The sequence below is a fragment of the Strix aluco genome, chromosome 11 (assembly GCF_031877795.1).
Source record: "Strix aluco isolate bStrAlu1 chromosome 11, bStrAlu1.hap1, whole genome shotgun sequence".
In the NCBI taxonomy this organism is placed as follows: Eukaryota; Metazoa; Chordata; class Aves; order Strigiformes; family Strigidae; genus Strix; species Strix aluco.
The window spans coordinates 9,673,615-9,697,181 of record NC_133941.1 but is presented as its reverse complement, the minus strand read 5'-3'; the positions used below and the strand labels follow the sequence as shown (position 1 = coordinate 9,697,181).

Below are 23,567 nucleotides of genomic sequence, written 5' to 3'. Positions count from 1 at the left end.
ACGCGAGTCCTGCATTCAGAAGGGTGCAAGCACTATGAGGTTTTTTTGGCACAGACATATTTCAAATGTTAAATTATTTTGGCCCTGCATAAACAAAGAGCAGAAATAATGATTAATTCAGTATGCTTTGTTTAGCCACCTCTCCCTCCTGAATGGCACTGCAAACTAAATCAATTTTAACATCTAGAAACCTAGCTTAACAATTAGGTAAGTTTCTCTCTTCAGATCAATATTTAGCCCAATTATTCAGGGGGGTTTTATCACAGGGCCACCTAAATTAACCCAGATGAACTTTAATGAGGGTTCTCCATAAAACCTGAGGTGTGCTTTCACAGATATCTTTGTTGGCTAGGACTCTGCTTTGTGAAATTCCTATCTCACCATTCCTGACCATCTCCTTCCCATTTTAACTTGCAAGAAGACACCTGACTCCATCCACTGTAACTGTGGAAACCACTCCATTTACAAATTAACGTTTCTTCAACCAAATAGTCTAAGTAGGGACCTCAAGCCACTTTGCTATCAAGAAAATCCTATGTGGAACCACATCCTGAAAGTCCGTTACCTACTTTTGAAAGATCCCACATTCTGACATAAGCTATAAAATACCATTAAATGACAACTGTACGCTTTTACGAAGGCACAGTCCTCTACACAAGAAGATTTAAATACTGAAACAAAAGACACTAGGGGAAAGAAGCCTCCCTTCTCCTTCACCTAGTGTATCTAATCTGAACCCAAATGTGAAAGGAAATGCCTGATTAAAACATATTCAAATTATCTCGGCTGATTATTTGATTATTTCTAGCTAGGACTCAATATACAAAGTTACATTACACAAACTGCAGTACTGCACAGTGATTACGGCCCTGAGATTTACTTTTATGTCTTATTTTAAACCTACTTGTTTCATACCTTTTAACATCAAAAAACTCATACACTTAGAGTAGCTATTAGCTATAGTATGGCTATGAGTCATAATGAAACCTTTGGGAGTAATTCAGAAGTTATTTAAGTGGTTGTTGTGACTGTTCAGCTGTGTTCTCTCTCAGAAAAATACATACCTTTTCCACACCTCTTAGAAATTTGTCAGTTCCTGTGTAATTCCTCCTAGGATCTGTCAGCAACTCACAGAGTCGCTGAATAGTGAAGGGGATGCTGCAATGAAATAAGATTTATAACAATTTAATTTTATTTTAATGAGCATGACTGTTAGGAAGCAACAATGTTATTGCTTTCTCCCCCTCACTGAGAAGACAGGAAGAAAACAGTACTGAAATTTGTTATTGTTAGAAATATAGGGAAAAATAAGGCCTTGAATTACTACCCTATCTCACACACTGAGGTTACAATGCACTGCCTTTTGTGCTCACCACCACAACTCAAGCAATTCATTAAAACCATGAAAAGAAAAATCAGATCATCAACAGTAGAATAGTTTAAGACTGTATTTATTATTCAAATATATAGAACAGAAAGGGTAAGCAGTTCAAATGTGAGTCATACACACTAGAGCTAAAAAATTCTCAACTTGTAGTTTATTTCATGTTTTACAAAATACATTTACAGAAAAAGCATTAAATCTTGGAATTAGTAGAACCATTATACTTAATCTGTTACAAATACTCTATTTTGCCACCACTAGATAGTATATTTATCAAGGAACAGCTCAGTAAAAATAATTAAACTCAAGAGTAATAAATATATAAATCCATACGCATCACATCCATACATTGCTTTCTGACAATTCTGCACTCAATTGCATTCCCACTTCAGCGAGAACCTGACCTTTCAGACAAGCAATACTTCACATACATTTACCAGTTACCTGAGATGTGATATGCTTTCAGTGTCACTTTTTAACAAACTTCCGTGACTTTTGACAAAATAGTAAAATACTTTAAAAGTTATTTCAATAATAAATAATCGTGCATTTTTACAGTTAACTATTTGAAGTTGAAGCCATAAACATTTCAAAAAATCGTCTAAGAAGAATATTTGATACAATACAATATTTAAGAACCATTTCTTGGTTGGGAATATGACTGATACACCAAATCCAGAGCAATATCAATACAGACTTACATACGTGTGTGTGTATACATCCCTACCCTGTAAATTTTTGTAAAAGTTCAACTTTTATGATTTTCTGAAGAACTCAGTACACAATATCTTAAGCCTATTTCATTAGCTAACACAGTATGTATCTCAAGCTTAGCTCATTAGCTAAAAAGCCACATCTTAAAGATGCACAGATCTACCACTAGCTCAGTGCAAACAGGTCAGCATGGCTATGATGAATCATACTACACAACACTTCACTTGAACCAAAACCAATCAGTAATCGGAAAGAGAGTGACCAAGTATCAACAATTTAATTATGTTTTTCAGAGCTGTCTCTATATTGTGTTACTGAGGAAGTTATAATCCTCAACTGGGAAAAGTAAGGAGGTAGGCTACAGTGCAACCACCCTTAGCCCTAGTTCCAACACAGCTACCTGAAAAAACACAGAAGGTATATCGCACATTTACTATATTAGGTAACACCTTCCCTTGTTATTCACCCCAAATTACACCATACTAACTTATCTTTACTTGACTTCTAAGAACAGAAGGATGGTTGATCTCCATCAAGCAGCTGTGGAGAGTCAGAATACAGTTGATGAAGTATTCAATACCTTAAACACTTGCAAAAGGTAATGCTGTAAGACAGTATTTCTAAAACATCTGTTTTGACATGTTATCACTTAAAAGCAAGTAAAATAGCAGAAACTCAGTGTTTTGGCACACAGGCAAAATACATTTCACCTCCCTCTTTTGACCCAGATGTATATCCTCCCCTGTCTCCAGAATCTGCTAAGTACAAACCAGAACAAACCAAGAACAAGTGTTCCTTTTACTTCAGTTTATTACATGAAGGCTCTTAAACTTGACAATGGTTCTGTCATTATTAATTTCCCTAAAGCTTCTTTAGTATCAATCACATAGTGCTGCTCTTCAGTAAGTTTTGGTCAACAAGTAATCTTTCTAACACCCAAATTCTTCATGATGTTCAGCTTCTGCTTAGTGCCCTCTTAACAAAACTCCCAACTCTATCTCAGTCACAAAGAATTTACTTGATCAGTTAACTTTTCCACATAGGTACAGTGCTAATTGTATCTGTTGTTTCTCATTGATGGCCATTTTGGTTTGGAGTTGAAAAGTTCATAATTAAAGAGACTTTGTAATTTTTTCATAGACTAGACCAGGAGTTCTCAACCTTTCCTTCACAACGGACCTCCTTAAATACCTTTTGTGGCTGCAGACCAAGACTTAATTCAAGATTTAGAGCACTAGACTGCATCAAATATTTATTTCAATCTTCTCATGAAGGGTCTTCAAATTTGAAGACATATGGAAATAAGTTAATCTGTTAATGCACACACTCTTATTATAATATCTTTATTGCTATGGTTCCATATGAATTTAAAACAACAGCATCAACACTCTTCTTGCTCAAATGGCCCATTTTATGGTATTTTAACGTGCTAATTCCAAATTTGATGCCAATTTCTGCATTAAAATTTGATGAAGAGTTTTTATATTTCTTCTCACCTCCCCCCTTGTTTGTCTGTGTTCGGTCACCATATATTTTTGTTTACAGGTCCAGGGCCACCACTTGGAGGAACAGACTTCAGCCCCATTGTGGCCCTAAAGAGGGCTGTTGGATTAAGAAAACGTCTTTAAGAGAAAAACCGCCTAAAGTGGGTCCCACCAACCATACTAGCACCAAATATCCTAGCGCATCAGGGCAGGTGTGAAGGCGGAGACTTGAGTATGAGAGGAGCATTGAGGGGAAAGGGCTGTGGGAAAAGGAGGCGCAGTGCTTACCACAGGCCAGACTAAATGTTTCCGGGCTGGATGTTCCCCACTCCTGCTTTAACCCTTCACAGACCCCCTGTGATGATATCGCAGCCCCCCAGGTGTCCGCGGACCACAGGTTGAGAACAACTGGACTAGACTGTCCATTCAAAATCAATTTATTTCACAGAAACAAAACCACAAGGAATTTTAAATTCTTTTTCATCAGCCAAATCTGTAAGACATCCTGGAGAATCACTGCCTGGCTAAGTTGTATTTAGCTGTAGCTAACTGGACACCTGCAGTACCAAGACATGAAGTATTTTGTGAAATCAATACAGGTCTGGCTACTCGGGGAATAAAGCATACTCAATAAAGTGTGCAGCCTGCAACTAACTATAGAAGCAAAAGTTGCCTTCCTATTTCACTCTCAGCTATAAAAGGCTTAAACAAAAGCCAAAACCAGTTAATTTCCCTCAAAAAATCTTCCACAGTAAACTGAACTTCGCTTACTGAGCAGCAGATGGCACCAAGCGTCACACTAAAACCTCCTTTGCATGTAATTTGTTCAACATTCGTGGTTTTAGTTGGCAAAAACCGAAGTTAACTTCATCTCATGAGTTCTTTTCAGTAAAATTATGTTAAAATAGTTTAACAATGTGATTTTAAAATAGAAGTAATTGAAATTTGTGTAAATCTATACATGAACACCAATGTAAAAGTGTGTGAGCCGTGTGAGAACTGATCTTAAATGCTTAGAAATTTAATTAGTTCAGTACATGAGCTGCACGAATAGTCCTAATCTGCCTACTTGAGGTAGCCACTTAAAATTCTAGACAAACACACTCAAAACTGCAATTGTATGGACAGGATTCAAGAGAGATCTCAGAAAATTACTTATAACAGTTACATTAAATTGTAGCAAAAAAATACACATAAATGAAAGTTTGGATAGTGATTATGTCTATTTTATTAATGCTGATGTCTATTTTATTTATGCTGTGAAGACTCCTCTGTCAAAAATCCCCTGTAACTTACCTTGAAACTTTCTGCTTCACTAGCAAAGGATAAAGAAAATGGCAAGACTTTTAAGAAGTTCCTACTCCAAAGCAATTCTAAAGTATAGCATGAGAGTCTCTGCAAGCATACTACACAATGTCAATTAAGATACAGAAAGGATAAAACAGCAGGTTTCTGCTTTATTTAAAAAGACACTTCATCTAGAAAGAGCCCAAAACAAAACATCATTCTTAATTCATTAGTCTGACTTTAAAAAAAAAAGTTTAAAAAAATTAGCTAGTTTTAATGAACTCTTTCCCTCACTCTTTTAAACAAACACTAATAAAAAACATCCTAATAATAAAGTCACATCAAGTAGCTTTCTTGTCCACAATGGTAGCCTGAAATGGCATCCACAACTCTAAATAAAGCTGAATATATCCAGTTGCACAAACCAAAACCTGCTGCTGTTATTTTCTGGACACGTCTCTACATGACTCAGTAAATCCTACAACTCCTGCAGCGAGGATATGATTGTGAAAGCTAAATTGACAGTTCTACAATCCTAGATTCTGACACATCTAATATATTATTTTCTTTAAGGTAACTAATGTATGCAGTTTGCTTCCTCAAAGACTGGGTGGTTCACTTCAAAATATGAGGAAGTTGAGCACTCTTAAGTGTTCCAGCAATAGATCAAAATAGCACGGCCACAGAGTAAGCTCCAGACTTGGTCACCCAGAGGTTTGTTTAGTACACTTTGGAACAACAGACCATAACAGCAGCCCATTCATTAGCTGTCTCCATGCGAGAACATGACAAATTTTGTGGGCAGTGAGGCATTAACAAAAAGCTGGGGGGAGGTGGGAGAGAGACAGACTCAGGCATAAAGGGTAAGTTTGTTTTTAAAGTCCTTCAGTGAAGTAGCCTGGTATAAATATTGGGTAGCTGAGAACAAGCTGGATTTCACATTCTTAGAAGTATCCTACACAAGAGCAATTTGGGAGGCGAAGATAAGATCTGACTTATAAGAGACACTTATACTACAAATAAATTCATTAGTATGGAACAATGACAGTAAACATTATTAACCTAGCATCAAAATATGGTACTACGGACATGTTAGTAGCACCTCCATTCTGAAATGTCAGGGTAACAGGGAGGAAAGCTTTATAGTATGCTCATTTACTGACAAGCTGAGAAAAATGCTGAAAAAGTCTCTTAAGCAAGTACTGAGACCCACAAGCAGGATGACAGCTTATGGTAAGTATGTAATCCAGTTTAGAAACAAGAAAAATACTATATAAACTACTAACAAAGACAACCAAATAAAAGACAAAAAAAGAAAAAATAAAACCAGGAGCTTTATTTTGAAGGAAAGAAGACTTCCATAATTGTGAAACCAGCAAAGGGTAGATACTTTGATCTAAGACACTGTCAGCAATAGATCAAATACCCCAAGTCTCTCAATTAGTATGTATCACTCCATCTATAAATTTGAATCTGGCACAATTTAACAATGTAAAACCAGGTACACCTTCCTCCTGGTCACACCATGTTTGTCACAGCATTACTTCTTCAAAAGCTACTGAACTGCCACAAAGCAATTAAGAACTGAACACCACAGGACTTCTTTCAATTAGGTATTTCAAAAGATATTGAAAGAAATCTGACTTTACTATTTATTTTACCCGTTAAATGCACATAATAATACCATGCTTCATGGAAATGTATTACTTAAAAACTAACTACACATTGAAAAAACTGAAGTGACTGACATCACAGGATGTCGTAATTTTCATTCAAAGAAAGAGTAAAAGTGAAAGTTCTGAAACGATAATTTATTTCCTTAGTATATATTTGCTTCTGCTCATCTATTTGAGAAAGCAAAATGAACAGTCACAGACAGTACAAACTACTAAGTTAAAAATTAGAAAAATATTTTCGTTATCCTCATTTTAGAGAACAAGTAATACATACCCATTAAATCCAGTGACAATTTTCAGAATTCTTTCTTTCATCTCTTCAAAGGGAATATATTCCACATTTGGATTGGGGGGCCCTCTTGGTTCAGGAGCTGAGGTTCTGAAATCATCCATTACTTTCTCCAGTTTGAAAATAAAATAGCCTTTAAACTGAGACCACTGAACCCTGCATAAAACACAAGAATTAAGACAAATGTAAGTCAGCCCTAAAAGCACAGAAAGACAGCAAAACTTTATGTTTGCAAAACAACATTCATGCTGGTATGCCAATCCTAAAATAAATGAGGCAAGTAATGCAGCATTATTTTTCTTCCTGAATTTAAAGCATGGTAACTATTTAAATAATTACAGTAGAACAATATTACACAAGTCAATTGCCTTTAAGAACAGGGTAGGCCATTTCCTTAAAGAACTAATATCCACTTACAAATCAAACGTAAATGTGAAATATGCATGCATTCGATACAATTTACCAGTGAGCCTACATGTCAGCTAAAGTTTTCATTGAGCTCACAAGAGGGAAAAACAAAGAAAAAAAAAAAAAAAGTGTTTCAAGTCTGGAAACCATACAGCAATTGTACACAGCATTATCTGCTTCCGTTACAAAATCTTACTGAAAGGCCTTTTGTAACTAACTGCTCAGTATCCATGCGCCTTAAAAGCATTTAATAGTATTTCTTTTTCTCAGAAAGGCAAATATATTTTGTACTACAGTTGGCACTTGCTGATGAATATCTGAGCAAAACAATTTTGACTCCTGAAAAACATTCCCACAACAGTAACTAATCTAGTAATTTCCAAATTACCTTCTGCCTTACAACTTAAAGCTTTAGCATTTATAGAATTCTATATATTGACATTTTCAAGAAAACAGATCTCTCACACTGCACACAATGGACAAGGTGGGAAACTGCTGAGAAAGCCCTTCTACACCAGTTGCCCCACACAACAGTCACAGAAGTCATTCTGGACCTCCTCTTGTTAGTGCATTTCTCAGCAGCATAGGGACCAACTTCAAAGCAACGGATTTAGTTCAGTTACTGTGAATTTTACTCTACTCATGCTGATGCAGGAGCTTTCACAGCTACAGCATGGAGATGCTAGTGGAGAAAACGATGAAACAGGGAGAATAACAAACCAACAATAAACAAAGAGAGAAAATTACCTTTGACATTTATCTATAACATATGCAATCTGGAATGAACAGGCTCAAATCAAACAAGCATAAAATCTGAACCCCTGGACAGCCCTTCAGCTCCTGCTGAAAGAAATACTATTTAGCCAAAGGCTGTATTTCTACATGCTGTCTTTGGTAGCAGTGCTAGCTTAAACAGCCCTGACTATTTTCAACCCCACCTAACATCAGACCTTCTGTCGGGCTGATACAACTATTTGTGCTGTGAATGACACGTGGTGACTCCCCAGCAAAGCAACTGCGATTGTGTCCTGCATGATACTCTCAAGCCTCAGTACTACCAAATATAAAGCCATAGGCCAATGAAGTCATATTAGCCCACTTTCACCACAAAAACAGTGTCATATTAACTTTGCCTTAATTTTCTCCTTTGTCTCAAAGAAATAATAATGAGATGAAAAGTGAGAAAACTTAACTCAGGTTTATCTACAGAGAGATTCAAACACAAAACCCTCATCTTTTATTAACAAGGGGGAAACACAGGACTTAGTGAACAACAATAAAACCAGAAACAAAAATAGAAAGAAAGAAGAAATAAGGTCCCAAAAGGGAATGGCATGGATAGATTAAACAGCATCATTGAGTCTCACTGGATTATTGCTCCAATTAGCATTATACAGCCAAAGCAGAGTAGTATCATGTTTCCAATGTACAACATTAGACATTACTACTACAAATGTTAAATTAAAAAGCTATCCAACTCTGCAGCTCTACCACGAGACCAAAGCTTTCACAACAAATCACAGATTTTATACATAAGCACATCACAAAACAGACAGAAAAGATCCTGTAAATAACCCCATGCCAGAGTCAGATTAGTCCCTACAGAGCATCCCAAGAGCTTTACTTGCCTTACGAAAGGGGATTCCACTATTATTCTAAACATTCTTTGACAACATCATTTAGATTTTTTTTTTTTACACTTTAAAACTTGAGCTGTTCTTTGTTTTCATTGTTATTTATTTCTTGCTAAATGGTAACACTTATCTTTCCATAGACTATTAAACCATCAGTGTTGTGTTGCTGAAATAAACCAGCAACATACAAAGTTTCAAATGGTAATCCACCTCCTGAAAGTAGAACCCAGAACTTGTTCTTTATGCTGAAGCTACAGAAAACAAAGTAACATTTTACTCCTATACAGAAGTCTAGAAAACTGTCAGTTGATTTAAACCCAAGTATTTTTAATTAGTATTTCTTCAATTAAAAAAAGGCTAAGAACTTACATCTACATACACTGCAATACTGACAGAAGAAGCATCTTTCATCCTGGATTTCAAAACACTTGATAAATGACTGCCAACCAGGTGACACAGTCCAGCTTACAAACAGACACAGCAGTTTAAGGATAAACTCATCCTGCAGTCACGAGCCTGACTACAGCTAACCCAGATATAGCAACACCAGCTCTAAATCAACTAAACGAGCTGTTGCTAGAAGCAGTGTAACCACAGTGGCAGGAGCTCAGGACAGGCTTGCTCTTCGGACATTTACTCTGTTTCTCAAGCAGGTTTTTTCAACATCGCAGTGTGAACGTACCGCTTGCTTTTAACCAGTCAGCTTTCATGCTGCTTGTAGTGCAGCCACAGCAGCAGGGAATTCAGCAATCGTAGATGTGACTGCAGTTTGTACCATAAACAACTGCTTCCAAGTCAGAGGTGTCTCGTGCTTCTAGAGGATAATCTCCTGACCTCAGTGTGGTAATGCTGACATTAAAACACGCTCCCATTTAGATGATGGCCCTAAAGCACTTTCAATCTATGCAACCGGTTTCTGATGAACAGTTTTATCCCAGTACCAGTAAGTTACATGGGAACTCCAGCCACTTGACAGGAAATATTTTTTTGCACCACAAAAGACTGAGTCAGCTCCAGACACTTCAACCGTGTAGGCAAAATTCAGTCCTGCAGTGGCAACACTGTGGATTCCTGGAAGGCAGGAAGAAGGAGGGTTTCTGGAGGCTACAATGCAGGTCACTTGTTTCTTTTAGGCCCGACTCTTCTATCATTACCCTAGGATGAAGAATCTCCAACTTCTGCACACCATCCTTCAGCTACCTCCTTCCTACCTTACCTACCAACCCAGGAAGCAGCTGTCCCTCTTCCCCCCTCTTTCTTACGCACCTACTGATCATTCTGTGTCTGCCAGGCTGCTGGGAAGGGGTCAGAACTACACACTGTTCCTACAGGAGGAAGAAAATACTTCAAAATCAAGGGGAAGCAGTTGTGGAAAGCAGGTTCCTGCTCCTTCTGCTTTCACTCCAAACTGCAATTGCTTCCTTTTCTCTCAAAGCCAGTCCTTGCATCAGCAACAGCAGCATCTACCACCATGTGATCAGACAGCCACAGTACCTCCTAGGCAGCTGCACACTATGCCTCTAGTTTAAGATAACTCTGAACAAGTCCTCAGAAAAGAAACTAATACACAAGGTGGATTAATAAAGGATTTACATAAAAAGAATCTTACTTCAAGCAACCTTAATTATGTGTATTTGTTAAAGAAAGTTATCTTCACTTCTGACAATGTACTGCACAGTTTGAACACTATTTTTAAATTGTTTATAAAAGATTACACTCAAATCAATCTACAAATATCTGGCTGTATATCTGAAAAACAAATTGTTAAAATAACAAACTCACTTCTGACCAAAAAAAAAAATCATTTCTGCAGAAACAGGAAGATTTTCTTCATTTCCATTTACTTCAGTGGAAGTGATCAAAAGTGAGTGTCAAAAGAGGGAAGTTACCTTTCCTGTTTTACCAGTCTATGGAAATGCCATGTACAAGTCGGTATCAGCTGAACTCTTGAAACTCACTTGCATCTCATCCACAGGGAAAACCATTTAGTCCCTAAACGATGGGTAGAACTGTTAGCCAATACAGCACAAAAAATTAAGATCAAAAATGGCATATCCTAATTATCAAACCATTCTATACCTACACCCCTAGAAATTTTAAATTCTCAGCATACACTGAAAGACCAGTCACTTAGAAGGCCAAACAACAGTAGTGCTAAGAGATAAACAAACAGTAAATAGCTGTTTTCAAGACAAGAAAAAAATCTTCCACGTGTATCACAGGCTCCCTGACAACAACTCTAGCATTAGGATGCAAGATGTCTATTTTATCTGCTTTGTTACAAAATGGGAGACACTGAAAATGGACAAAGTTTGGTCAGTAACTTCTATAGTTAAATCAAGAACTGAATGGAAGTGAAATAAAACTCTTCTACAGAGCTTTCTGTACAACCTCATTAAGTTCTATACACTGGAAAAAGAACCTGACAAACTCTTAAAGCTCTGTAAAGAAACCAAATTAAAGAAATTCCATAGAGAAAATACTGTTCGTGCTTTCTTCTGAGCAGGCTTGTTTATAAATACTTGCTCTTCCCACTCCGCATTATACATAATCAGTCTTTTCTAAATGCGCACTTATGTCTTCTAAACCACTTTTCCTGTCCACTACGTTAACTTGTGAATTTATACTAGCAACTTTGAGAGTTCTCTTATAGCCACTCAAAGAAAAAATTCCTGTGAGCATTGTATGATCCATAAAAATATCTTCAGAAACAATACTTCAAAAAATTAGTTGATCCTAAAATGTTTTGGTTCAGTGTACTGTCATCCTAGAGAATGACAGCTTTTGAAATTATATACATTTTATGTATATCTAAAGCATCTTTCACTACAGTATCTGGGTCATGCTGTATACATATACCTGCACAGATAGTCCCCCTGGGCTAACGAGCCTGTAGTTTTGCAGCAACTCCAAATCATCAGAAACTGGCATTTTTTCTTAAAGAGTCCTCTGCTTCCCTCCCACCAGCAGCTCCTGCACCATCCTTCCATTATATCAACCTAAAGGTTTTGCTCCAACATACAGAAAATTAGAGGAAGAAATTGTTTTTATGAAAAAAGCATCTAGCAAGGAAAAAAGTCACCAAAGGCAGTAATGAAAAGGCTGAAAAGAAGCCACCACAGCACACTTCAGAACTACAGCTTGTACAGATACATGTATCATAGCAAAACCACACATCTCAAATTCTCCCAGGACCAATGTAAATGCTGGTAGTTTAATCCAACAACCTTTTTTTTTTTTTTTTTTTTTAAAAAAAAAAGCACCTTTAATAGTCAAGCAACAGATGAAAGCACAGAAACTAACACAGAATCCAACAGTTCAGTCTTTGTACATTACTTAAGTACATGACACTACGTCCAAGATTTAATATATGCTAATAACTGTGCTTTAAGGAAGGAAAAGATATTTAACACCATGATATTGTACCAGAATGCAGTTCCTGACCTTGCAATTTAACTAAAAATCAGAAACATAACAAACGTGGATGGAAGAGACTTCAGTGTTTGAAGATAGCTGTGTTTTACAGAAATTAAACAGAAAAGCAGACAGCACCTGACTGAACAGTCAATAATATGAGAAATATAAGCAAGTTTTAAGAATATTGCATATAATTACAGAGGCTGTATTAGAAAAGGCTAAAAAAGAGTGGGGGAAGACATAGGACATGAAATGAGCAAGCAGAGATTAAATAAAATGACAGGCTACGTAAAAAACCCATCAATAAATAAAAACTAAAAAAAAAAAAAAAAAATAATCACACACACACAAAACCCCAGGATGGGGTCAGAATTACTATGTGAAGACAAAAAAGTTAAGCCCTGCGAAGAAAGACACAAAGGAATGTAAGGAAACTCTACAGTCAGAACTGTACTACAATAGTGTATGTATTCACTGAAGGTTGATGGGGCAGCAAAAATATCTCCATTGCACATGGAAGGAAGAATTTTAAAAAAGATTAATTTAGACAAGGGCCACAACCTAGCATTACGAGAGCGGAAACAGGGAAGAACACAATCCTAAGTAACTCTGTTCTCTAAGAAAAGCAAAGTATTTCACACTTGTACTCGAACTACATGATTTTCTGTTAGAACTAATCCATTGCTACAGATTAACCAAAGTTCACCAAGCAACATCAACCAAGTTTGGTAATCCACCAATTCTATTTCATAAACAGCACTCCTCAACAAGGGACAGAGGCCACCTTAGTGACCAGAAAGCAGTTCAAGTAATCTGATGCTATGCTTTGATTTAAAAGAAGAATTACTAGCACAAAGTTGCCTGCAAAGTATAACTGTTTTTCTACTAACATGATTTGCACAGAATTCACCTTTACAAACACTCAGATCAAAAACAAAATTGCATTTTACATGGAAATAATCTAATCCTACCACACCCAGAATGTGCAAAAGACTTCCCCCCATTCCCTTATCTCCTGCTTACTCAAAATGTTTGTACTGATGAAACTGAGAAAGCAGCTTTCTTCCTTACCACACCGGTGGTTGTCAAAGAGGAGAACCCTCTGTCAATCACCTGCACTATCAAGACGTTTTTTTGTCAGAGAATTAACCAGTATTTTCTTCTGACCACTAGACAAGTTTATTTGTGATTCTTTTGCCACTTGGTATATCCACTTTGGGAGACGTTCAATTTTAACAAAAAGCAGAAACCCAGAAATGTTTAACAAAGTTGTTTGGGCAATATTTGACAAACATTAAAAACCAAGTATCAGAAATAACAGTGAAAAGCAATTTATCCCTACCTCCTTCATACAGAGTGCTTTCCCTACTATTTCTAAGAAAAACTATCCATGTTGAACAGGCTATATAGTACTTTCTCCTGTATCTAGTACTACACTGGAAAGCTTTGCTACAACACAGTGATCCCCAACATTACTACATGACTTGGACATGAAGTGCAGGTTGGACTGCAAGTCTCCACAAGTGCAGAAAACAACTAGGGTAAGTCACCTATCTCCCTTTTAGCAACTGTATTAAAATATCAGACGTAACACAAAGGTTACATGCTTTAGACAAACTCTACAGGATTTGAAGTTTCAAACTTCAGTAGGACCCATGGAAGGTAAGCAGGACAACGCCTAAAATTAACTAAAGAACAGGAGGAAAAATTCAGAGTGCCTGAAATAAGCCTACCTCCTGAAATGAAGGTACGGCAATTATTTCGTAAATCTTTCTGGAATTGCTTCACAGATTACAGGTTTAATTAAGAAAAACATTATATTGAAGGGATGTTAAGCTTCCAGAGACCTAGCTATGTACTTAAAACATTAGGAGTCCCAGGAGTCCTGGTGGGATGTCTGTCTTCAGATTGCAGAGTGTTTAAATTCATTACAAAATTACTTGGTTTAAATTTTAAGAGGATGCCATCTGTTTTGGAGAGATGCTATATACCACAAAGAACATAAAAAGAAAAGGAAAACAAAGTAGATCTACTACTGATTCTGTTCATTGAACAGGCCATAAAAGAAACATCAGAACTTAGTAGAAGTTCCCTCTCAACCCTCCCCCTACTATTAGCTCTCTGACAAGCAGAAATAAAAAAATAAAACGTATAAAATAGTATATTCAGGATGCAAACACTTCATGTTCAGCTAAACTGATTTTAAGGCAAAGTCCTCAGAACACAGAAGGAAAGAACCAGAGGACAATCTCAGAGGGATTCACTTAACAGGTAACAAGAGATAGGAGTCACTTATATTAGCTTTCCCAACCCTCTCCTCCCCCCCAATTATGGTTGACTTAGATTACACTCCCACAGAGACTTGCTAGTAGGAAACAGCTGTTTTTAAGTGAAATAACTTGCCAACTTTAATAACTGTTTCTTCTTTTTTGTGCCTTGCTCTAGAACTCCTGGAAGAAGATATACTCTAAGACACAGTAATTTCCCCAGGCTGTCAGAAGCAAAATTAAGGTTTCGTACAAAACAGTTAATCCCTTTTCTATTCTGGTCTGTCAATGACATCTCCAAAACCATTTGAAAAGTCAAAAGGTACAGAAAATTAAGTGCACCCAGGAATCATGTGTCCAGTTCAATCCTGTGTGCAAGCTGGCAAACTTTCCAGTGTGCTCTTCCACAGCCTCACCGCAAGACGTATCCCAACAGGAATATGGTGGGCTAGATGGAATACACCACTTCTCAAACCAAAGGCCCACCTCTGCCCCCAATTTATCCCCAGGCACGGGAAGCCCCAGGGGGGTTCCCTTCCCCGTGGCTGTGGAAAGGGCAGCACCTGGGAGTCAGCATCGGGACCCTGGCCCAGAGTGACGGCGGTCCCGCTCCCCGGCACCAGCACGGCAGCCGGAGCACACGTCCTGGAGGTCCCCTCTGGTCACGACAGGCAGGGGCTGAAGCTGTGCAGAGGAACTCATGGACTGCAGTCCTCTGCGGGAAAGAAGACCGAGGCCAAACTCTCCCTCTCGCTGATCTCCCTCCTCAGTTATCTCTGTTCTTTGGGAGGGAAAGGCAGTAGATAGAGCCTACTCCCTCTATTATTTTGTTGTTGTTGTTTTATTTTAATCTTTACCTTACTTGGCACACCCTAATTTCAGATACATGGATTGGGTATAAACAAGGATACCTGGAAGTACACAGTTACATAGAAGGGCGTGCACAAGCTAATAAGAACTGCCTGTAAAACACAATCCCCAGCATTTTTCATACAAAACAAACAAACCCCTGTTGCCATTTGACAGTTTAGTTTTTGTCCAGGAATTACTATTTCACTATTTATTAAATAAAGATTGCTTCTTAGCAAGGAGTGCTCAGTGGTAGAGAAATGGCTCTCAATTTCTTCAGAAAATACGTCTGAAAAATTCTGGGGTAGAAAGCTGGCAATACTGAGCTCCCATTACAGGGAGATTAGCAGGCTGTGGTTCAGCAGGGATTTCATCACCACGCAGTGAGGAAGGGTGCTGCCCCACCATGTACTTAACCTTATACTTGGTCTAAATAGAAAGGGGCAAGCCTGCTCTGCTGCTCCCACACATTCCTGTGCTCCCACACACAGGGAAGTGAAGCAAATCAGTAATCTAACCACAAAATTAATGCTACAGATAAGGAAGAATGTGTGATGTGATGACAAGCAGAGAGCAGAGTCGTTCCTTTAAGCAGCTGCCCTCACGTACCAGATAAAAGAACATACATTGCTTAATTCCACTCTTGCTTCAAATATTCAAACTTTTTTCCTACTTCCCGCGCTTTACTTTAATACTCGCTATTTTGATGCAATTAATTTTAGTGTTATCATTTTGCACACTGTTGCTATTTTCACCATCCACACAGTGCAGATTAACACAGGAAATGCCAAACAATGACAACAGATTTACACAGTAAAATCCCCCGTGCATCAACACAGAAGAGTTTCTTAAATGCTTCTGGCAAGCACACAAACCCTTCAACCTAACATTAAATTAAAACCATAAGCAAGTGCTAGATTCTTTATCGGCATTTCTGAATGAGCAATAAATTTTAAACTTCAGGTGATACAGCACAGTGAATCGACTGGAACATCGTGCTTTGCTGTGAAGGGTATACTCCTGCTAGAAAACATGTTGGCAACACTCTTCCTGGGGGAGCATCCTGTTTGCTTTCACCTGATAACTCATGTAAAATTAAAATGCTCTCACGTTTTATCTTCAGTAGGATTTGACCTCATGTTACCTTTCACTTTAATTAAAAATATATTGAAGAGCACAAAAGAGGAAAAACTGGTATTTCCCACTAGCACAGAAGATATTTTTCCATCTTCACTCGCTGATTGTTGTCAGCCTAAATTAATTCTTTGCTCTCCTTCTTGTGAGCATCACAAACTCATTCCCGAACCACGGAAACTCTAGTACATTAGAACTACATCTGCTTCGGTAGTACGAGTGCTCACCTCTACTACTTGCAAATTACTACTGCTACTGCCAGGAACAACAAAGATTAAGACTTTGTTATAGAAACAGACAGCTGATGAAGACATTAAAGTAGTATCTGTAATCATCAAGGGACTAATTCTGATCTCTGCTGATAAATATTCAGCTGACTCCAACAGAATATAGCTGTTCCACGGAACAGAAAAAAAATATGAACTAGGACTCGGAATTTTTCAAGTAGTACATTTTTTAATATAGTATCTAAAATGAAACTCAAGTATCTTTCATTTTCTTTTATTTTACAGGCAAAAACTGACCACAGAACAAAAAAAAGTACAAGATTACAACAGATTCTTCATTCAAGAATTAAATTCCTTAGAGCAGAGTGGAAACCAACACACACAAAGTAACCGAAAGCCTTCAAAACTTCCACAAACCACCAGAAGTGGCTTATCTATAAAGACAAAAGTAAAAGTAGATGGTATTTTCATTAGATTTCCCTCTTCCACTTGAAAATTTACTTGAAGTTACCTTTGGTTGATAAGAACAAACTGTTGTATTTACTGAACTATTCCACTTACTATGCTTCTGCACTATAAACCAGTATGTAAATTCTTACCTTACGCTGACTTCTTCATATAATTTCATTTATGCACATATTCAAATAACACTTACAAATCTCCAGTTTTAATAAAAGTAGAATGATCACCCTGGATACTGACTTTCCTCTAACTACAAAGGTCTCCAAGTTTTACAAACACAGACTTTTGAATAAGCATCAAATACCAGCTAAATCCTCCCATCTGAGCAATATCAACTATACTTATTTACAATTTAGTTACCTTTTTTCTTCTGTTATGCAGCAAAATCACTAGTTCAGGGAATCACACTAAACTCATGCGACAATATATGCAGACCAGTATTTTCCTGCTGTCACATGTTTTTACAGGATACTTTACCCCAACACATTTTATTTCTCTAGTTCTGGATAATTTTTTTACCAATATTCTGTGTAATTATTACATTTACCTTTTTAGAAAAGTTTAGTTATCAACCCCTGTACTAGATTATCTTAAAATAATTTATTTTTGTGTACTTTAAAGTCTGATTGATGACCTTCTGAATAATATTTCCTTGTACAACTTAATTATAAAACCACAGCATGGTTCAGAACTCTCAGTAATCACTTAGTCTACAGCAACTTTTTTCTCAGCCCATATCTCTCATTTCTATAGAACATATCTTCAAGACAGGGACAAGATTACTACACATCCCTGCAACACTTAATGCGAGATACTGATCCAGTTGTTACTACAAACTATACTAGGAATAATTATTTCAGAGAGGCATGATTTCAGTGACCATATTCTTGAAATTTCAGTTTTAATCTTAAACTTCAATTAAAGAACATTCACATCAATCTTAGAGTTGTAAACAATATCACTGAAGCGACTAGCACAAGAAGTTCAGGAGGGGGAAGTATCTGACTTCTCACACAAGTTACAATCACAGAAGCCCTAAGACATTTATACTCACCTGCTCTACCAAAGATAACTGTGGCTGCATTTGAACAGCACTAGCCAGATTGTCAACAGCAGATAGGCATTACCCATGTCAAAATACCTCCCCAAACCCATGCCTTTAACATGATTGAACATTTTGTGAAATTTAGACAACATATTTATTTCAACTCTAACAGTTCCATGGACTATTCTTAGCTTTTACTTATTTCCATTTCAGATAAAATTTGACTGAACAGATTAATGTTCACCAAGACATGTTTCAAGAGTGATGCTGTGCACTGTGTAACAGATTCTGCAAGAATTCTATAGCACTATTCAGAGTGCATCCCATTCAAGAGATATTGCACCGAAAAATAATCCATCAAGCAAAGGCACAAAATAATTCCATAGCACTCTGGAGTTGATTGTAGGCAGAACACAGAAACATTACATAGATGGCACTTTCTCAATGAACCTGTATAGCAGAAGCTCAGGAGCCAAAACTTAAGTAAGGGAAGCGTATTGAGAAGTCTTCCTGAATTTGCAGCAAGTTGAAATTACTATATAGGAGCTACCTACAGAAAAAAAAAAAAATCACTCCAAGTAGTATAAAATTGTTTGGATAATTGCATATATAAATACATACCCTCTTCCATAAACAAACTAAATTCCACATATCTACAAATACAGGACACAAGTCATTCCAGGTATCACCAGTTTGCACAGAATAACCAACCAAACAAATGCTGTAACTCATCTGGTAAAAGTGCAGCTACCACTGTTAAATGACCAGTGCATAGAGATCCACAGGTTACCACAGAAGAGCAGCAGATCACACTGAGATAATACTATCAAATCTTTACTATACAGCGCAATACAGCTGGGAAACCAGATTAAGGAAAATGCACTCTGTGCAACTACTTCTGGATCTGAATTTACTTTGCACCATATTCCCATGCTTGCCAGTTCACACATTGTCCCACAAAAAGACAGGCTTCACTCAGGTCTGAAAGCAGTCCTACAAGGTTCAACCAAATTGCAATTCTGTTACTAATTCTTTCCAAAACCAGAAACAAAAGCCATCCAGTCGGCTTGTACACAAGGCAGTTCATCTGACACACACTAGGCTTGGGCTGGCAAGGTATCCCCTACCTCAGTGACCTAATACACAGGCATTAGGTGTTTCTGCGTCATCACACTCCCTTACCACTTCTGAGCAAAGCCTCATCAGCTGTAACCATCACGGAAATCTTGTAACTGTCTTCAAGTAGTATTATTTCTAAAACTGAGACCTGCCAGCCACATAGCAGCTTTGTGGAAAAGCAGCATCAGTCTGGTTTATCCACAAACCTGATAATCCACCGCCCCGACTGCTTTGTATCCTCCCTTCTGCATGCACCGTTGCCTTGTTCCTTCCCCCCAACATGTGCCATCAAGCACCAACCTTCCCAAAACCTGCAGACAGGAAGAAGGAGCAAGGCTCATCAATTCCAAGGTCAAAACAGAAAAACATCCTTGCTACTGTAAAGTGTAATATGGAGTGGAACAATACCCTAACGTCTGGGAAAGTACTTCAAACAAAATAGTAACAAGTGGAACAGGACACTTGAGGTCCACGGGAAAAGACAGAGGTGGTGCTGAGTCAGCCACTGCAGCTGTGAAGAAACAAAGAGGTAAAGGTAAGAACTGACAGAAACTCTGAGGATGAGAATTAGGCAACGTAGAAGAACTGAGCTTGAAGAGTAGGATGCCAACAGAATACTACAGGTGATCATCAGAAGCACATGCAATTGTATTAACTGCTACAGAATAAACAGAGGGGTGGTTTTCTGTGCAAAGTAGGAGTGAACTGCCTGCAAAAAGACTAGCAGGGAGCTGCTTATAGAGGCAGACTGTATATAGCAACAGGGAAGACAGAAGTACTTACAAATGAAAGTCTGCATGTGCATACAGTGACATTTGCAGTTAAAATAGTCCGATTACACTGAGAAGTTAGCTCTGCCATGAGGAGCTTGCCTTGTGTCTTTCCTTACATGTGTATTCTACAGGGACTAAAGTTTATTAGGATCAGTTCATCATGCATGTTTTATAATGGCAGTTAAAGTTTGACCTTTATACTGTAAACCCCACTCCCAACTGATATGAAGTGGCAGCATTTAAAATAAAACACTACAATAATGTGTGTTTCCTAAAGGAACAAGTGATTTCATCTGTATCACAACTGATTCCTCTGAAGTACTACAACTGCACATTTGATACATACATTTTTTTTTAAAATATAGGTAAAAGAGTAAGGAAGCTAAACTATCTTAGACAAAGATAAATCAGTAGGCTTTTCAACTGCCATTCCTGTCCTTCGCAGGCATCAGTGGATTACAAGACAGAAAACACAGTTCAGTGGATTGGGAATTCGGGGGGAATAATTCCAGTCACTTAGTGGAATGGAGTTAGTGAGGAATAATAGGGAAACAACGCAAGGAAGTTTACTCACATCTCTTGCTCCCCTGAGAACATGGAAATGGAAGAGGCCTATACTAACAAAAGCCCACAGACTTCTTTCAGAAAAATATTATCCTGTTTATTATGGCAGGAACTTGAGAATTGTTTTATTTCATTTTTTTAAAAAATCAGAAGGAATTACATTCCCCCAATAGTTCTAAAGGTTTCCAGATAATGATTTCCCTCCAAATCAGACCAAAATTTTCAAACTAGTCAAAAAATACTAGCATACACATGTCAAGCAACAAAACTGCTAGTTGAATAAAACCAGAGAACATACTTCATAGAAAAAAGTAGACTTAAATTTAATCATGTGAAATAAGCTAAAGGACATATAGCTACAAAAATCTACATATTTGTAACATAAGGAAATTACTATACAAGAGTTCAGAATACGTCATTAGAACACTAAAGCTGAGAACAGGAACTCATTCTCATACATGTTCATCGCTACCATATCTCTACTCGCATCTTTTCTACAGCTGACAAGCTATTTCACTGCTGTAACAAAATAATATGAAAGCTAAACTGATCCAAAAAAGTGTTCCAAAAATGTAATAACAAAAAAAGTTCACTGCTATATAGGGTACACAAAACAGTATCAAAGGGTCAAAAACCACTTTTTGCCATTATCTTTGATATAACCATGGTTATGTAACTTACATTTACGGTTATATAATTTACCAACAGCAAATCATCCCTGAGCTACCTGACTGACTCTGTTGATGAGGGGAGATCAGCAGACACTGTTAATTCAACTTTAGCAGGACACATGGTACAGTGGGCCATCAGGCCTACACAGTAGCCGTTGTGGTTAATGGGGTCCAAAGTCTAACTGCAACCAGTTATAAATGATGTTGCTGAGAGTTAATGCTGCGGCCGGTACCGGAAGCTGAACATCTGTTGGTGTGCCCTCGCTGTGACAAAGGCTGCCTTGCGCACTGGGTTACATTTCCAACATCAGACAAAGGGATTACACCCCTCTACCTGGCACTTACGAGTCCATAACCGCGATACTGTCTGGTTTGGGGTCACGCAATGTAAAAGAGCAGAAAGAGTGAGATGAGCAGAAGTCTACCAAGACAGTTAGCAGAGCTGCAGCACACAACCTAGGCGGGAAGCTACAGCAGCACATCTTCTGGAAAAGAGGCAGCCTGTGGTGGCAGCATCTAACCGCTATTTTTCAGCACGGAAGGGCCAACTGCGTACAGGCAAGACAGAAACAGACTCCCTTCAGAGCTGCACAAACGAGGGGTAAGAGGCAGTGGTCCCAGGTAGCTCCAAAGGAAACTCCAAGTTGCTGCAAGTGAAACATTCTTCCCAGTGCACGTGGTTAAGCAGTGAAACAGGGAGCCAAACAGAGGCAATGGAATTGCCATCGCCAGAGATTTTCAGAAATGCCGCACAAAGCCCTAACTTTGGAATCTGCTCCCCTTGAATACAGGGTCTGACCAGATGACCTTCAGAAGTCCCTTCCAACTTACACTACTCCATGGTGACACTATAAATGTTCATATTTGCTCTACAATCACATGTATTAAACTTGACTCAAGAAACTTTGCAGAAAAGCATTTAAATTGGTCCTCAGGAAAACTAGTGAAGAGACAACTCCTGTCTTCAGGCTTAGATGAGGTGCAAATTAGTATTTCAGATCTTCCAGGGAAACTCTGAGGAAAGAATTTGACTACACAAAGAAATAAAAACAGAATGTATTTTAATGGCTGTTTACACTGCATTCAGGGCAAGAACTGGTATAACAACATTATGTCCTGGCCAGAACAGTGTTCTCTACTTAAGCCTAGTTAATCACTTCTGCCTATATACTGTATTTCTTCAGATTTTGGTACCTCATTTCTGGATTCCTTCGCTGTCAGTAAGCATCTGTATTATAACTTCCACTACAGTAAGCCATTAAAACTGTGCTTTACAGGTTGCCTGCCCCAGGGTAGGAGTGGGGGAAATGCAGAGAAAATTAACAAAATTTTTTTTTATTATTTTTGTTTTCTAAGTTTTATTTTCAACTTTAGAACCAAAGGAAGAGTTTAGTTTTCCTTTCCAGTCCCACAAATTGGATTTTCTTGGTGAAGTACCTAAATAAATGGTTTAGAAACATTTTTGCTATTGAAGGGGCAGAACGATTTTAAATCCAAGAGAATTTCCTAAGAGGTAAAACATATTTTAAATGCAAAACACAAGATCATAACTGAAAAGTGATCTTCATATCTGTTCTTTATGAATTTGTCAGAAGAACAAAAAAATGTCACTTCTAGTACTGCAGTGCTGTGACTTTTGTACCATCTCATAAAGCTGTTTCTACTTCAGAAAAATAGCTAAGTGGATTTCTTATGCAAAAAAGCAAGCACAAAAACATATCCTGTTTTTAAAGAGGTCTTCAGATAAAGTATTAAGACTAACAAATTTCATATCTCTTCACTTTACTCAGCTTCACAGGTCACACAGTTCTTTTACAAACTAGAGAAAAGGAGGTTATAATGATCTTCCCGACTATACACAGTCTCACTAAGGAAATTCCATGTTAGTATCCTAGTAAAAAGCCAAGTCAGACCTCTGAAAAAAAGTACCAAGACTCAACACAAGATTAAAAAAGGTTGAACCATAAACTTTATATTTCACCTAAGGCTAAGTCTTACCATAGCAACCGCTAAGAAACAAAAATATTTCAAAGTAGCCAAGCAATCAAACTTTTGCTTCTGTTCAACTATAATAAAGGAAGTTTAGATTGGCTTTTGTAAATGCAGGCCATATCTCACAAACAATTAAGTGAATGGTTAACTTTGCACAAGAAGATAGCTTAA

The 23,567-nt window shown here is 37.7% G+C and overlaps 1 protein-coding gene across 3 annotated transcripts in view; it reads right to left on the bottom strand.

Annotated features, from left to right (window-relative positions):
* The window catches only part of PPP4R2 (protein phosphatase 4 regulatory subunit 2), a 33,046-nt gene that overhangs the window by 5,501 nt on the left and 3,978 nt on the right, over positions 1-23,567 (bottom strand). For 2 of the 3 annotated variants that reach the window (XM_074836042.1, XM_074836043.1), the window contains 2 exons: positions 6,820-6,990; positions 1,065-1,158 (listed from right to left, as the gene is read on the bottom strand). In XM_074836042.1, the coding sequence (XP_074692143.1) occupies positions 1,065-1,158; positions 6,820-6,990 (265 nt within the window). Of the gene's footprint in view, positions 1-1,064; positions 1,159-6,819; positions 6,991-10,765; positions 10,860-23,567 lie in introns of those variants that run through there. The other variant, XM_074836044.1, reaches the window with a different exon arrangement.